This window comes from Felis catus, chromosome X, assembly GCF_018350175.1.
Source record: "Felis catus isolate Fca126 chromosome X, F.catus_Fca126_mat1.0, whole genome shotgun sequence".
Taxonomy (NCBI): domain Eukaryota; kingdom Metazoa; phylum Chordata; class Mammalia; order Carnivora; family Felidae; genus Felis; species Felis catus.
The window spans coordinates 85,646,726-85,665,634 of record NC_058386.1 but is presented as its reverse complement, the minus strand read 5'-3'; the positions used below and the strand labels follow the sequence as shown (position 1 = coordinate 85,665,634).

General features: G+C 33.9%; 1 protein-coding gene across 3 annotated transcripts in view; it reads right to left on the bottom strand.

Moving 5' to 3' along the window:
- NRK (Nik related kinase) overlaps positions 1–18,909 on the bottom strand; it is a 138,548-nt gene that overhangs the window by 60,697 nt on the left and 58,942 nt on the right. For all 3 annotated transcript variants that reach the window (XM_023249087.2, XM_019824123.3, XM_019824124.3), the window contains exons 3-4: positions 8,482–8,538; positions 7,077–7,148 (exon numbers count right to left, since the gene is read on the bottom strand). In XM_023249087.2, the coding sequence (XP_023104855.1) occupies positions 7,077–7,148; positions 8,482–8,538 (129 nt within the window). The remainder of the gene's footprint in view (positions 1–7,076; positions 7,149–8,481; positions 8,539–18,909) is intronic.

Here is an 18,909-nt window from a genome sequence, read left to right as displayed (position 1 = left end):
TGGTTCTGAAAGTGTGATTCCTACACCAGCAGCAATGGCCATTGTATAAAGTTTTCACTGAAAAGAATCATTACATTTTGTTTATTTTGTAACTGTTTTATTGGAATATAATTTACATGCCATACAACTCGTCCATTTAAAGTGAAAATTCAATGGTGTTTAGTATATTAACAGAATTATGCAACCATCACCACAATCCATTTTAAAATATTTTTATCACCCCAAAAGGAAACCTTATACCCTTTAGTTATCACACACAAATTCTCCTACAAACACATACCAGCTTTAATGAACCACTAATACATTTTCTATTTCTATAGATGTATCTATCCTGGACATTTTATATAAATGAAAATCATTTCATATGTGGACTTTTGCGACTAACTTTTTTCCCAAGTTTTGCCCATATTGCAAAATATATCATTATTTTATTCATTTTCATTTCCATTTATTAACTGATAGACATTTGGGTTAGTTCTCTCTTTTGGCTATTATTAATAATGCTGCTGTGAGCATTCATATCAAGTTTTTATTTGAATATATGCTTTTATTTCTTTTTGGTGAATATATATATTTATTTCTTTTTGGTATATACATAGAAGTGAAATTATTAGGTCAAATAGTAACTCTGTATTTAACATTTTGATGAAATGCCAAATCATTTCCACAGTGCTGCACCTATTTACATTCCCAACAGCAATAATGATTCCAATTTCTCCATACCCTCATCAACACATATTATTTTCTGTTTTATTATTATAACCATCCTAGTGGGTGTCAAGTGGTATCTCACTGTAGTTTTGGCTTAAAATTCCCTGATGACTGATCATATTAATGATCTGTTCATGTGCTCATTGGCCATTTGTATATGATCTTCAGAGGAATGTCTAGTTGAAAATCTTTGCCCCTGTTTTCTAATTACGTTATTTGTCTTTTCATTATTGAATTGTAAGATTTATTTATATATCTTAGACCCAAGTACTTTATAAGGTATTTGATTTGCAAACATTTTGTCCCATTCTGTGGGTTTTCTTTTCACTATCTTGATAGAGTTCTTTGAGAAATAAAGTTTTTAATTTTAATAAAGTCTGATTTATTGATTTCTTATTTTATTGTTTATACTTTTGGTGTCATATCTAAAAATCCATTGCCAAAACTAAGGTCATGAATATTTATCCCAATGTTTTCTTCTAATAAGCATTTTATAGTTTTAGTTCTCACATTTAGGTATTTGATCATTTTGTGTTAATTTTCAATTTTTTTAATGTTTATTTATTTTTGAAAGAGAGAGACAGAACGTAGAGCAAGGGAGGGGCAGAGAGAGAGAGAGGAAGGCACAGAATTGGAAGCAGGCTCCAGGCTCTGAGCTGTCGGCACAGAGTCTAATGCAGGGTTCAAACTCAAGATCTGTGAGATCATGATCTGAGTCAAGTAGGTCGCCCAACTGACTGAGCCACCCAGGTGCCCCTTAATTGTTAAATAAAGTAGGGGTCTAAGTTCATTCTTTTACATTTGGATATCTACTTATCTCAGCATCATTTGTTGAAAAGACTATTTTTTCCCCATGTATTGTCTTTGCTATGTTGTCAAAAATCACTTGACCATAGGTATATGGAAATAGTGCTATTCCATTGATCTGTGTATCTATCCTTATACATGTAACCACACTGACTTGGTTTGTGACTCATTGCATTTATTTAAATGTTTATTTATTTATTTTTGAAGAGAGAGAGAGAGAGAGAGAGAGAGAGAGAGAGACAGAGAGAGAGATAATGAATCCCAAGCAGGCTCCACACTATCAGCACAGAGCCTGAGGTGAGGCTTGAATTCACAGACTGTGAGATCATGACCTGAGCTGAAATCAAGAGTTGGGTGCTTAACCAACTGAGCCACCCAGGTGCCCCTCTGACTCACTGCATTTCAAAGGTACTGGTTTGATCTGTGTTAATGTTTTTAAAAGATATGCTTAAAGTCATTTATTTTCTTAACCACAACAGTGATACATATGGATAAAATATATTTACACATATGAAATAAAATATGTAAGTACTCCACAATCATTGAACATTTCTTCCTACCAATGGTAACAGTTGAGTGTATATTCCTCCAGACATTTTTATTCCTGCAGAATATATATATTTCACTACTCTGCAACTCACATGTCTTATTCAATACCCAAAGCACACATTTCTACATCAATAAGAATAAATGCACTTCCTTTCTATGGATGTGTAGAATTACATTGAATAAAGATACGAGGCTGCCACTCAGGGTATAGGTCAGGGCTAAAGGTATGTTTTTGAGAATTATCTCTATAGTGATAACTGAAGCTATCTTTTTGGATGGGTTCACCCAGGTAGAATACATAATTTTAAGAGCTATTTCTAGAAGAAGACAGTGTGATGTCATCAGAAAAGGGCATCTACACTGAGCATAAGGACACATGGGTTTTACAACAAATAGCTAAAAGTTGGAAATTTACTTAATTTTCCCAAGGTTGAATTTGTCCTCAGAAGTCTGATGGAAGTTGGCAGCCATTACCTATCTAAATTGAATATTAGTAGAACCAAATAGGACAATATATTTAAAGTTCTTTGAAGTTCTTGAAAGAAGAATGCTATAAATGTAAGGTATTATCATACAGTATCTATGTTACTTCACCTTCTCACTTGCATTAGTGTTATCAGAACTGTACACCTTTCTCCACTTTTTACCCTAATCTACAACATCAGCTTTTACTTTCATCACATTTGTTATAGTGGAGTGAAATGGGAAGCTATTCTCTCTCCCTAAAGATTCAACTGTCCCCTTGTACCGTGACAACTAGGTAGTTTCCATAATCCATCTGTAACTATTCGTAGCCAATCTAAAAACAGCTTTTTGCTTCTCAATAATTTAAAAATCATCATACTTTATATGTATACAGATGCAATGCATTGGAGAAAAATATCTTAAAATATTAACTTACAAAAAAGTAACTTAAATTGTTGGGAATTTCTGATGAGCATATCATTGGTTTATGCATTTAGATATAATATTCCTAATTTAAAGGAACTTACATACAAAGAAATAAGATTCACAAACATGAATGACACAATCATTGATGAATACAGGATAGTGTATAATGAAGTTGAGGGTGATATAAAATGGCTCAGGTAGTGATCTCCCACTTGACAAAAGAATTCACTACCTGGGTCTTTTGAATGCCTACTAGCTCTAAATTTCATTTGATTGTAAATAAAAAAAACTCTCTCACTGCATCTATAAATGTTCCATTTATATAACTTTTCAAGAGTACTGTTATTGTGCAAAATAAATATATGCTGTAGTATGTAAAGACTTTTTTGACCAAAAATAATTTTTTTATTAATTTTTTTATTTGAGTATAGTTGACACAATGCTACATTAGTTTCAGGTGTATAACATAGTGAATCAACTTGTCTATATGTTATACTATGTTCAGCACAAGTGTAACTACCATCTGTCACTATACAACACTATTACAATATAATTGACTATATTCCTTAATTCTGTACCTTTTTCATCCCTGTGACTGACTCATCCATAACTGGAAGTCGGTATCTCCCACTACCCTTCATCCATTTTACCCCACCTCCTCCCCTTTGTCAACCATCACTTTGTTCTCTGTATTTATGTCTGACTCTGATTTTTGTCTATTCATTTCCTTTTTTAGATTCCATATGAATGAAATCATATGGTATTTGTCTTTCTCAGTCCTACTTATTTTATTCAGTAGAATGGCTAAAATTAAAAAGACAAGATATAACAAGTGTTGACAATGATATGGATAAAAAGGAAATTCCACACACTGTTGGCAGGAATTCAAGTTGGTATAGACACTGTGGAAAACAGTATGGAGGTTCCTCAACAATTAAAAATAGAAAAGAAGACTTTTAAATTAAAAATACAGTTGAACTCCTATTCTGAAATCCAGTGAAAAAGGATACCTTTGACTTCTTTCGGGCAATGAATCAGAAAGGGCCAACTGGCATGAAAATAAATTAAGGAATTAACCTTTATCTTTAGTTTTCCCCAAAATTTCCTTCAATTATATTGGCTTGATGACCTGGGGGTAGGGGGAAATAGATATTTTAGCTGAAATTAATAGGTAGCTGAATATATCTAGTCAGTTATCATTTTCTTTCTTAGTTTATTCTCTCAGACCCAGTAGGAAAGATGGGAAATGTTTTTAATCTTTAGCTATAGTGTAATTAGACTTTAAAAAATAGTTATAAAATAAATATAAGGCAATGTACTAGGTTCTGAAATGTCCCCAAGTATTCATAATACATTATAAAAAGTTTGAAATCTCAGAGAAATGGCTAGCAGCTGAAGAACACTCTTTAACATTTCTCTGGGATTTTCCAGTGGATTTACCCATAAATATTCAACAACTAAAAAAAAATCTAGACACCTATTTGTCTTTGGGAGAAGGGGATGAGGCCTGGTTTCTCCAGGTTCTCTGTATTTATTGTGTCATAAAGGCAGAAATAAATAAAACAATTAACTTGTGGCATGAGAATCATACAGAAGTCCAGGTTCCAGTGTCATCCCAGCCTCCCAAGGAAGCTCAGTTAATAAGTTCTCTTTGAATTTCCTTAACCTGTTTTCTACAAAGATAAAAATTGATCCTTGTGACTTTCATTCTTGTCATGTAGGAACCTTGAACTTTCTGCTTTACCTCAGATATGGCTGTCCTTTGAAATGGTAACAACATCTGCCATTGTATAGAAATAAACCTCAGGAACTAGCAATTCTATGTGTACATGGGCATTGTCAGTACCTAGCAAGCCACCATCATTGGGTTGAAAGGAACATGAATTCATAAAGAGTGCAGTAAATAAGAATGAGATGATGGTGTGAGGGTAAGAACACAAAGAACATGTAAAAGAGAAGCAGGGGCCAGCCTGAGTCCTTTAACTTGTTTGGTAGTTTGATTATCAAAGAGCTTTTTTTTTCCTTCTGAGTTAGAAAGGTCATGTCCACAAGCAAGAATAGAAGAATGGCTGGGCTCAAGGCAGCTATGCAGTTGCATTTGACCATATTTTTAACTCTGTTTATAAGTACGCCAAATATTCTGGTGCATTTTACGTATGAGAAATCTGAGGCCTAGAGAAGTAAGACCTGTTTCCCAAGTATTTCTTAGCTGTTTAGTGGTAGACTTGGGATTTAGATTTGTGTGTCTGGACTTCCACATTATTGCTATTTCCATAAACCTCTGACTCAAAGAGATGTGTGTGTAAGTCACAACCTTCTTATCCCAAAGGATTCAAGATGATTTATAAATACTAATTGACTGATCAGCTAGCAGTTATTTTTCTTACTAAAATATATAATCAGAGAGTTCAAAGTTCCCAACTAGAAAAACTTTTAAGAGTGAGTTTCCCACATAAATGTAAACTCTCCCAAAACCAATAAACCAAGATCAGATATGTTTGAAAAGCATTAGTGTGTTTGCCATTCTCAATTAACAGGAAGTTGAGCTTGTGAGAAACATATAAGTACATTATATCCATCAGGCCAAGTAGGTAATTTAAAACTCTCACAAATATCTCAGTAATATGATGCTATAGCATTTCCTGGCTCAGGGCCAGTTGTCCCAGCGTGGCCTGAATATCCTAATTTTTGTCAGAAAGAGACAGCTCAAGGATACGACAACTTCCTTTATAATTTCACCCCATTCTAGAACCAAAATATTTTTCCTTGTGGAAAGAATACCAGAGAAGGTTTGGGGAAGATCTTTAAAGGAACTTATTAACAGAAATGTGTGATGAAACCAAATTAATCAATTATATTTTTCATACCTTACACTTTGCAGCTTCTTGATCTACTAAAGTGTGTTAGATTAATCAGTACTACCTGTTTTATTTGGATAGGCTTTGATTCCAGAGATACATTGTAAACAAAACAGGAGCCTGGTACTTACTAGATCAATCATGAAACTGTTTACCAATACCTTTCTAATATAAATACAAACTTTCTCTGAATGTGATTGGGTTAATGGGAAAAGTTATCCTAAATCCTGAGAGCATATTTATTAAGACACAAAAGGTTGAAATATTTGAATACCAGATAGCTGAGGAGAAGTGTAAGAAAAAAAAGGTCAATTAACAAAATTGATAATAGGGTGCCTGGGTGGCTCAGTCAGTTAAACATCTGACTACAGCTCAGGTTATGATCTCTCGGTTAGAGGGTTTGAGCCCCCCGTTGGGCTCTGTGTGGACAGCTCAGAACCTGGAGCTTGCTTCAGATTCTGTGTCTCCCTCTCTCTCTGCCCCTCTCCTGCTCATGTTCTCTCTCCCTCAAAAATAAATAAACAGTTTAAAAAGTTTTAATAAAATTGATAAGAATAGGAATTTTGCTTTTAGGCTCACACAATATTTTGATAGGTCACCAACATCTACTGAAGAAGAATTTTCTTTGTATGATTGTATTCTAGAGCTAGCAAATTATTAGTCATAGAGAGTGCTTTGTAAGGAAGTTATAGAGCTTCAAGTACAAAGCATTTCCACTCCTTTATGTATTCAAGTACTGTGCCAGATATCTGAAGACTTTTATGTTGGATAGCTGTGGTTTTCTGTCTGCTATTGTTCTTACAATAAAAAAAGAGTAGTCCTCATTTAACTCATATACAATAGCAATGTTTCTTAGAATCATAATGGGGGAATAGCCAATCAGTCTGGAATACCATGTAAAAGGTATAAAAAAGACCTTACCAGGGCCAATGTAAGGCAAAATTTGCTCTTCGTTTCATCATCTCCTTTGTTGCTACTCAGCTAGAGTGCTCTATACTCTGTGGATATAATTAATCCTTCACCTGCTTTCAACACTTACCTGTTCAGGGAACTGTTTCTTCTAGCCCCTGATTTCTGACGATGTTAGTGTTCAAATATAATGATTGATCTATGTGAATGTGTTAAAAGATAATATGTTATCACTTCCAGGCAAGAATATTTTAGTTATGGCCTTCTAAAGATAATGATACAAGGGTTAGTTTAAAGGTGAAAATTAAAGGAAAGACAACTTGGGAGCTAAAGGAGACTTTCCGTACTCACGCTGTATCTCCATCCAACAGACTTTTGATATTTATTCACTCTCACTCGTCTTCCTATTTCAGGTAAAGCGGTCTGCAAAACCAAGAACAAAATGTTTTTAGACCTACTAGTACACTTTGAAAATGATTTATTCTTAAATAATTTGTGTTCTTTGGGCATTAAATGTAAGAGTGACATAATATTATTCCTCTTTCAATTTTCACTAATAATTTTACTTAAAAATCAGATTCTTATATATACAGAAACTTGGCACCAAATTCAAAATAACAGATTTAACTACCATATTAATGGAAAAATTACAATTTGGTGTTAGTAAATTGCTATTTTTCCTTACAAAACACAGTAATTGAAACTATCTATGGTATGAAAATGAGTTTTAAATATTTCAAAAGTTAGAGTATCTAAAATGTAGATTAAATGTCAGTCAAAGGTCTCTCAAGTCAAAACAAGGATAATAAGTATGTTAGAGAGTCTCACTAAAAAAGTACTGGGCTGATTATTTGGAAGCCATGATTTGTAGGGCAAAATAAATCCACAAAACCTCAAAATCCCTTAAAATTAACATTGGTTTGCAACATTTGACATTTACTGGCAAAATAAAAAGCATGCAACTCTTTAAATAGTTTCAGCAATTCACTCCTTGCACAAATTGGAAAATAAGTTTATGGCATTGACAACAGTTCAGTGAATATGTATAATTTTTCAAACATAACATTTGAGAATTTTTCTTTAAGGTATAGTGAAGTGAAATTTTTTTGACTTTTGCTATGTTCATGCTAATATTATCTAGAGAAAGTGAGGCACTCATGCTAAAGAAAGAAGACAGAAATCAGTACTTAGCAAATTCCAGGACAATATGTTATGAACCATGACGCAACTTTATAAATGTTAGCAGGAACAATGCCAATTAAACTGTCTCTCTTGCTCATCTGTCAAAAATGTCTGAAAAATGTGCATCTCTGACAATTTCTTTCCTTCTACCTGTCATTGAGAGTCTAATGGCCTCAATTCTCAAAAGGAAAGATTGGACAGGGAAAAGTATATGATCGAACACAGAAGGATTAACACAAAATTAGAGGAAATCTCCTCTTTGCTATCCTTAGAAACAGATAATAAATTAGAAATATACAGGAATATAGATATTTTCCTTATTCTTATAGAATACCAAAATATGTAGACTTTTTGTTGTGAGTGAAACATTTTTTATGTGTAACTACAATAAATCAATAATAAAGATAATATACTATGGATAGAAATAATATTAAATGACACATATAATAAATCTAGATCAACATAATTATAATTATGTATAATAATGATGAAAAAAATACAATATTTTCTGAGCTGTGTATCTAAGTCCATAGGATACCATTAAATTGAACAATATATGGATAAGATACATTACCTTACGAGCATTCATCACTTTAACAGCTGTAAATGCACCAGTTTTTTCATGGAGTCCCTGAAACACAGGAGAGTAATAAACATTAAATGCCATCTATATAATCAAGAAGCAGGCATCAATGGATGAATGGATACAGTATACTGCTAAGTGAAATAAGTCAGTCAGAGAAAGGCAAATACCATAAGATTTAATTTATATGTGGAATTTAAGAAATAAAAAAATGAGTAAAGTGAAAAAAAAAAGAGAGACAGAGGCAAACCAAGAAACAGACTCTCAACTATAGAAAACAAACTGATGGTTATCAGAGGGGAGGTGGGTGGGAAGGTGGGTAAAACAGGTAAAGGGGATTAGGAGTACACTTATCTTGATGCACTGACTAATATATAGAATCATTGAATCACTATATTGCACACCTGAAACTAATATAACAATGTGTGTTAACTGGAATTAAAAATTTTAAATTAATTAATTAATTAAGTTAAAATATTGTAGCCTATTATGGAATATAGCATATTACACAGAGATGAAATATCAGGTACTACATAGAGAACAGAAAAATCAAATTGTGAATATTTTAAAGAAACTCCAACCAACTGACTTGAAAAATCAAGCAAGTTTATGGAGTATTTTTCCTTTTTTGTGTTTGTATTAAACAGTGGACATAATTGGCTATTTGAAGGTACTGCTTTCTTAGTATATTTAGTCTAGGTTTACGTGGCACCAGAGAATCTAAATGGAAAATAAAAATTTCAGATTGAAGATAGGAAAAAAGGAGATGTTAATACTCAACATTTTTTCAACTGAGTATGTGGTATTAAACAGATACATCTTTCCACTGGACCCTCATATACACTAAACAGGTTTTTCCATAATGATCATAGGTAAGAGTGATACATAAGCAATTCAATGACTGTAAACTGTTTGGTATGCCCTCAGTACTAAGAACCAATGATATTTATGAAAGGAAGAAGTTCTGAAAGATTCTTTCTTATTGAAAATGTTATGAGTTCCAAAATTTAATCTTATCCTAAATGCAAATACAAGTTATAGATTTATAATTTTCAAAAATGGACACAGATGTTTGGAATATGAATTCTCATTGTGTGGCTGGTGCCTTTGGACATATTTCAACTTGTAGTCATAGAAAAAAGTTCCGTTTTTTAAAGTTTATTTAGAGAGAGAGAGAGAGAGGGAGAGAAAGAATCCCAAGTAGGCTCTGCACTGTCAGGACAGAGACTAATGTGGGGCTTGAACTCACGAACTGTTAGATCATTACCTGAGCCAAAATCAAGAGTCAGGTGCTCAACTGACTGAGCCACCCAGGAGCCCCCAAAATTCAGTTTTGTGTTGATATGAGTTAAGCTTCAACTTAAAACATAACGCCTTTTCTAGAAGAATATTTGATTTGGGGGCTGTAGTGAATTACAGTCTCCCCCAAATTTAGGCTAACTGATAACTTCGGAATGTGACCTTAATTGAAAATAAGGTCTTTGCACATGTAATCAAGTTAAATGAGGTCATACTGCATTAAAGCGGCCAATGATTGCTGCCTTGGTAAGAGAAAGGGGTGGGGGGAGATTCAGACACAGAGACACAGACACACACACAAAGGGAGGATGGGCATGTGAAGACAGGAGAAATTGGAGTGATGCAACTACAAGCTAAGGGATTCCAAGGATTGCTGGCAACAACTAGAATCTAGGAAGAGAGAAGAAAGGATTCTTTCCTAGGGCCTTCAGAGGAGGAATGGCCTTACAGACTTCTGGCCTTGAGAAACATAAGAGAATAAATTTCTGTTGTTTTAAGCCACCTAATTTGTGGATTTGTTGCCATAGCTGTAAAGGACTGTCACTAATCACAGATCTCATGTGAAAGACAGCAACACTTTTTTACTTATAGAATGATCGAATGAGGGGTGGTGTGTCTCAATAGTATTGTTAATATCTTGGGTAACCTGTCAAGTGAGTAAATGCAAAAGATTGATTTCAGAAATGTGATCCTTAAATATATTACTTGTTTGTTGTCAAATCTCTTGTATAAAGTATCCACTTTGAAGTATATGAATACTATTTTTAGATGATTCTTACAAGTCCTCTCATCAAAACAAAGCCAACTGATCAAAGAAAATCAAAAGGAAAAGAATTCTCTACCATTACCACTAATGTTACATGCTACATAAGAGTGTCAGCACTTCTCTATTTTTCCCCACTGATAAGGCTGATAGTTTTTTAAAAATATTTATTTATTTTGAGAGAGAGAAAGAGAGAGAGAGAGAGAGAGAGAGAGAGAGAGAGAGAGAATCCCAAGCAGGCTCCGTGCATAGCCCAACATGGGGCTCAATCCCACAAACAATGAGCTGAAATCAAGTGTCAGATGCTCAACTGACTGAGCCACCCAGGTGCCCTAAGGCTGATAGGTTTTAATCTCATGTGTTTAATGTTACTTCAATTTTATTGAGCATGCCACAATTTGTAAATGGGGTCATGTGTCAGAAATGGATCAGAAGATTTTCCAGTAACTAGAATAACTCTAGAAATGCTGGCACCTTGACTTAACTCCAGTTCTTGCCAAATAACTAAGCATTAAATAATCATACTGGATAGATGGTTGTAGCACTGATTGGAAGTGGCATGGGTTGCTGATTTCAGTTTATGAGGTCAGGCCTGAAAGAGTTATGTGTCAAAGTGTTATGTGTTGAATTGTGTCCTCCAAAAATATACACTGAATCTCTAACCTCTGGTACCTGTGAATGTGCCCTTTTTGGGAAATAGGGTCCTCGCAGATGTAATCAAGTTAAGATGAAGTTATACTGGACTGGGGCTGGCTCTAAAACCAATAACTAGTGTCCTTCTAAAAATAGGGACATTTGGACACAGATATGGAGAAGCAGAATATTAGACTGATATGTATGCAAGTCAAGGAAGAATTAGATTTCTGGCAATCACCCAAAGGTAGAACAGGCAAGGAAAGCTTTCTCCCTAGAGACTTGAGAGGAATAATAGCCCTGTAGACACTTTGATTTCACAGTTCTAGCCTTCAGAATTGTGAAGGAACAGTTTTTTTTTATTTTAAACCATCCAGTTAGTGTTAATTTGTTACAGCAGCCCTAAGAAATTAGTACACATAGAAGGATAGCAACTAAGCTAAGGGAATGAGCTGGACTTGGGATAGGGTTCAGAAGAAACTACTAATTAATGTATAAGGAAATGTCTAGAATCAGGTGAGCAGTTTTGGGTGAAGCATCACAGCTACCAAAATCTAAAGGAAAGGAAAATCTGAAGGTAGCATGACAGCCACAAAAAATTTTAAAGGAAAGGAAAAATTGTAGGTTATTGATTGATCAGAAAAAAGGAAGTTAATATTTTAGATATTAACCCTTTATCAGATAGATGGTTTGCAAATATTTTCTTCCATTCTGTAGGCTGCCTTTTCATTTTGTTGATGATTTCTTTTACTGTGCAGAAGGCTTAGTTTGATGTAGTCTTACTTATTTTTGCTTTTGTTGCTTGTGATTTTGGTGTCATACCGAAAAAATCATTGCCAAGACCAATGTCAAGAAGTTTTCTCCCCTATGTTTTCTTCTAGGAGTTTTACAGTTTCAGGTTATTTAAATCTTTAACACATTTTGAGTTAATTTTTGTGAGTGGTGTGAGATAGGGGTCCAATTTCATCCTTTTGCATGTGGATATATGAATATGTTGGAGACTCTGACATTCGTCTGCATCTCTGGAAGAAAATATACATTAATATTTTTATTTATTTAGCTCTTATCAAGAATTATAAAGTGTTTCCCTAATCATTTATATAAGCGTTTTTAGTGAAAATTTTCTACATTGGTATGCACAAATACAACGTGATGAAAACTGGTTCTCGCACATCCTTTAAAGGAGTTATATATGTTTCCTTTCTTGATTCTCAAAGGTTATTTATGGGCTAAAGTACTATTCTGTGCAACACAAATATTTGCCATGTTATGTAGCAAAGATATCATTTGCTCAGTGGTTAGTAAGCCACAGAGTTTTTAAAAAGCTAGAATACACAGTTATCATACTCATGACACACATTTAGTGACATAATTGAATGTCTTTAAGGTGCCACCAATGGCCATAAAGCAAAGATAATCAATTTGGTTCTTATTATCTGTGATTTATTCTCTCATTTGAAAGTTGCATGAACATATTTTGTCAGACAAAGTATCATAATGTTTGGTAAACATGCTCACTGTGTCTGTAGAGGAATTAAAACCTAGATCATGAAACCATATACTGGGTTAATATGCCTAACCATTATGCAAGCTTTTATGGAAGTCTGGTATATCCATATAATAAATAAATGGAAAATTGCTGCCTGTTAACCTGGTATTTTGGAGAATTCCTTCTGTATCTTGACTTAAAAGTTTTTATTTTCAAATAATTTTAGACTTAGAGAAAAGTTTCAAAGATCATACAGATCTTTGTTTCTATGTATCTTCTACCCAACTTCTTCTAATGTTAGCATCTCATATAACCAGAGTACAATTTTCAAAACTAAGAATTGATATTGGTACAATACTCTTAACTACATCATAATCCTTATTCAGATTTTTCCAGTTTTTTCACTAATTTTCTTTTTGTAAGACCCAAACTGGGATATCTCATTCCATTTAGTTGTCATATCTCCTTAGGTTTTTGCAATCTGTGACAGTTCCTCAGTCTTCTTTCTTGTTTTTCAGGATTTTGACACTTTTCAAAAGTACTCATCAAGTATTTTGTAGAATATACCTCACTTTGGGTTTGTTTAAAGTTTTTTGAAAATTAGACTGAGGTTATGGGTTTGGGGAAAGAACACCACAGAAGTGAAGTGCCCTTCTCAACACATCATGTCAGGAGTATATGGTATGAATGATCACCAGTGATGTTAACCTTGATTACTTGGTTAAAGTGATGTCTGCCAAGTTTCTCCATTGTAAAGTTACTATTTTTTCCTTTCATACTTTATTCATTAGAAGTGACTGATGTTGGTTTTGAAAAAAGATAACATTATTCTCAAGTGTTTATCTAAAGAATGTAGAAGTCATCTTGAGATAAACTAATTGTTCAGTGGTGCCATCTTGTGGTTCCCTGGCCATATAGAAGCTGTTTTGTGATCTCAACAGAAGGCCATGTTGTCATAAACAGATTGTCTCCCTCAATCAGATATTGAACCAGGACCAGCAAATCCAATTTCTAAGATATGCCTTGTTTTTCAATTGCAACAAATGTTTTATGAGAAATTAATTTAATACACCATTGTTGAAAACACAGAGAAAATGCTAAAAAAAGAATTTTGGTTTTGGATTCTAGACTGAGTGTTAAATAACCTCACAGTTCTCACTGGTCCGTGTGAATTTTATACAGGAAAATCACAAGGAAAGCCTTAAACTATAAATGTGGGGTTTTAATTTTTTTTCTATCATCAATAAAACTACCAATATCATACAGGAGCCACTATCTGCACTGTATTAACAAAGATTCCTGAAACAAAGTTTGCATGCAAAAAATGACTTTTTAATTCTCAAGCATTAGAGAGTAAGGAGAAAAAGATTCTCTTAGCTCTCATTCCTATTATATGAAAAGAAACTGCTGCTTAAATCTATTGTGTAAGCTCACAGGCCCTCTCATATTTGAATAACAGAAGATGATATGTAGTAACTGATTTGTAGCCATTCTTGACACTAAGTTCAAACCTATTGACATTTGGAATCAAGTAATCTATATCTTCAACTCAGGCATCTCTTTGACTTGTCATCAAGCTCATTCAACTTATTCAAGTTTGATTACTAATAGATACATACGATATAATATAATTTTAGCGGCAATAAAAGGTCAAATAGTCAAAGAATTCCCTCTTCCACCCCACCACCTGCCACAAAATCATTCATTATGTCCTCAATTTTATTAAAGTAATAAAACTCCCTGATTATTCAAATGTTAGCTGAGAGAAAGACATACTGAGTTATTATTTGTCATTAACACTTTAGCATGAGTTAGATGCTCAGATTAGATAACTACAAGAATGGCAATGAATAGTTAAGTGTTGATGGAGGCAGAAGGTGGAAAAGGAAAGGATTAGAGTCTGAAGAGTTCCAGGAAATCTTATCCTGTAGCCACAAGGAAGGTAGCAGGTATCTGGAACGGTGAGCAAAGTAAAGGTGAGTGAGAAGGGATACTCAAAGTGTGAAGGGAGGTAAGAAAAAAATAGGGGGAGTGGATGGATAAGTGAAAAGAAACAATGTGTCAAGTCATAACTTTATTAGAGGAATTTACAGTTTTTAATATGTATACACCTGGAACAATTAGAGAGTAAAACAAAATGCAGAGATTAATTAACAACATGAATTCCAGGTCCCAAATACAGACTAAATACAGTTTAAAAGCAAAAGAATGAACACATGATACCCTGTGAAGGTCTTAAATGAAGTCCTAAAAAAAATCCCTGAATAATTTATGTTCTTACAACTATTTTCTAGGGTTGTACTCTAAAATATAGTAATTGGGACAAATGTGTATTTTTTTTTTCCAGGATCATTTGAAATTTTCTAGGAGAGAACATAAATTCCTCAATGTGTTTATTTCAATTTGGCAAGAATTTGTGTTCTTAAGTAATTAACTTAGATAACCAAATAAGCAGCATTATTTAGTAATTAAGTTAGATAATCAAATAAGTAGCATTATTTAGTCTGCTTCCCCCAGGCAAAACATTTTACTACTGTGCTGTTGCTCTGCAATGGCTCCAAGCTGAACATTAGCATTCAGAGTCTGCCCTATAAAAGGAAAATGTGGCATGTTCCTGAATTTAGGGTACTAGCCATATATAAAAAAAATTGTTAAAAGGTATATGTGTCTGCTTTAAACAAAAGCCAATGCAAGAATATCTTGATACACATAACAGGAAAATTAAGAGATGGTCATACAAGAATTCTGTAGTTTACAAATGGACTTATACTAGTTTTCATTAAATACTAAACGTATCAAATTTATTTTTGGAAAGTCAAATTATGTACTACATTTCAGATTACTTCCAATTTGGGGGAAAATCTCAAAAGTAATAAAGCAGGTCAACTTGTACATTGGGGATCCATAATCAAACTATAAGTTACTCAACTGTTGCAGAAGAAAATTATTCAGTGTCCTAGTCACTTGAGACTTAGCCTTGCTGACTTCTAACTGACCAACCAGTCCCCCATACTTCTTTTTGGTGCACATCATCTCAAGATTTCCATTTTTGTTTTATAGGCTTGTCCTGTGCCTTTGGCCCTGCTCAGATGGAGATAATTTGATGTTCCAGTTATTCATTATTTCTATTAGCAAATTTAGGAGATAGATTCAGTAATGGAAGGGAGAGTAGGAAGAGTGGTAGTGGTAGAGCAGGGAATAGGTGATGAGCCTTAGGTGGGACTCAGTCGTCTCAAATCCTTTATAAGTATAGAACCACACTGACAACACAAGAGTAAGATAATTACATACAGAAAATGATAGTGAAAAAATACATTAAGGCAATGAAGTCTAGTTATGAAGCACATAGTTATATCAATGTTTTAGTCACTCCATCAATAAAATCAGGTGAAACATAAAAGTACTTCAAGTCTTGGAATATATTTCTTTTGCTTTGGAATCTGTAGTGCCTATCATAATGCTCGATACAATAAAACCATTTTAATGAATAATTGTCGAATAATAATAAATGATGAGTAGAGTAACTGAAAAGGCTTCCTGGAAGAAGTAGAATGTCAACTGGACCATAAAGATGACATAGCATTTTAGCAAATTCTGAAGGGTAGAGCGGACCTAATGAGTGACACACCATAAACAAAGGCTATGGGATAATGTTCAGTATGAGGGCACAGCCACTAAAGAAGAAAAGAAAAGGAAAAAGTGGGAGTGGCCTTAAAAAGAGATGAAAATGAAAGAATTCAAGAGTGCACCTGTTTTATAATGCTAGAAACTTCACTGTACAATTTTTTAAAATAAAATCTTGTTGAAAATAAGACAGAAATGATCATTAAGTAATTAGCCATTAGTTGTTTTACATTTTATGACTGACTTCTGTTAGTTAATGGTCTGAATGCAAAGCTCAGGGTGGCTAAGGCACTGAAAAACCAGTAGTGAATTGCAGTAATGATCAAGTTCTTGGGGATTACACATTTTAAACCATAACAAATGATTTAAAATAGCAGTTGTGACAGCTGTGTTGGAAAAATCCATCATTCTGTGGCAGTTAATTACTATGTTTTTCCCCAGAAAGAATACAAGACAGTCCTTGATGGCCTTGTAATTTTGATTAGGCAAAAAAACTTTATTTTTAATCATGCAATTAAGGAAACTGTTGTGGAAAGACTGTCAACTATTCAGCACTTCCTACATTGTCCTTCCAGATTTGCTTTGCCTTATGTTGGCAAATATAAACCACATAATCCCCAGGGCATTCTTTCTTTCTTTTCAATTGGTTTTGTGGTGGTGAAAGGCCACAAGGCACTCACTACATTCATGTCCATTTGGTAACCTTGTTTTTTATTCACACTGTTTTGTCCTTCTAGTCATTTGTTTGACTGCCAACTTTGTGCAAACAAACCAAGTGATGCTTCAAGGCCACCAAGAGTGCAGCCGCAAACAGCATCTGGGAGTACTTTGTGCTGTGCTGTGGAGGAATGAGACAATATGGCTAACAGGATAGTTTATGTCAGCCTTGTGTTTGTGGGAAAGTAAAGACATGGGGCTGGAGAGGACTTACAAAGAGTAGCGAGTCCATATTCGTGCCTTTTAAAGGAATTCCACAAACTACAACATTAGAATTGCTTTAAAAGTTTTAAGGAAGTCACAAATGTGTAGAGATGTTTGATAAATACTATTTTATAACTGAAAAATTTATTGAGACTCACATTTTTTATAGATCCCACAAAACTTAGTGAAGTGCTAGGTCACAAAAATCATGCCCATTACATTTGATTTAGGCGAAATATTCATTTAGCTGACAAAGGGCACTAAAGAAAAGAGAATTTCTGATTTGATATTTGTAATCACAAAGGTTTTGATACAGCCAAGTGTATCAAAGTTGGAAATTTAATTTTGGGTGTGACTTTCTCCTTTTGGAGAGAATTCAGAGTAAGCAGGAGCAGTTATTTCTGGCTTTGAGCAGGTAAATCCTAGAGTTGAATAAATACTATTTTAACCTTGGCACGTTAGGATTGAAGTCTTCTGTAATCAAGCTGCTACAACTTTCAGGGAAAACACTGCAATTTGGGGGTGAGGGAAAACAGCAACTACTCTTCCTTCAAGAACAGTGACAAAGAGATTGTTGCTGGTCTTTATAAATATCATTTATGACACAGTTGTCACTTTTGGGTCCCTATGAAGAAATGTCATAACTTTATAAATACGAGAATAAATCTGCATTCAAGTTGTTTCAGTAATGAAAATGAAACTTACATTACAACTTGGAACATCATAATCCTGAGGCTTCATAAGATCCTCTTACTTAATTAGAGTTGACCCTTAAATAACACAGGGTTGAACTGCACAGGTTTACTTATATGCAGATTTGTTTCAATAAATATATAAACTTATGATACCAATAAATATAGTACAGTACTATAAATGTATTTTATCTTCCTTATGATTTTCTTAATATTTTACTTTCTCTAGATTATAATACAAAATACAGTATAATACATATAAGATATACATATATATAACATACACATAACTTATAAAATATATGTATTAATGTGTTAATATATGTGTTAATCAACTGTTTATATTATCAGTAAGGCTTTCAGGAACAGTAGACTATTAGTAGTTAAGTTTTGGGGAAGTCAAAACTTATACATGAATTTTTTGATTGTGTGGGTAGATTGGTGACCCTAACCTCTGCCTTGTTCAAGGGCCAAACTGTAGTCTATTTACCTATCCATCTCCATTATTCTACTGGCATCTCTTTAAAGGCAATTTTTTTCTATACATCTTTAGAGTCTAGCACAGTGCCTGGCACATAACCACCACTCAGCAAATATGTGTTGACCTAACCAAATAAATCTCCACATGGGGCTCTAAATAGGGAGGAGATGCATGGGCAAAGGTGTGTGTATGTATATGTGTGTGTGTGATAGCAGGAATTACAAAAATAGTTTTTATGCCAGGTTATGTGGGAAAAGAGTTAAAGAGCCCAAAGTTCAATGTGCACCATGATACACTGGAGTTTCCTCACAATGACTGTGAAATGCTAAACTGCAACAGACTACTCCAGGAGCTCAAAGGCCATTATTTGTCCATAGGTTAATTTAATTTTTCTGACCCTATAATCATCTTAGAAGTTCCACTGTGAAGCCACTCAAAATTCTTCAACTCTCTTCAAGTTAGAGAGCCTCAAAGGGGAAGTTATGAGCTGGTCAAGGTCAGTGCATGAGCCTGCAAA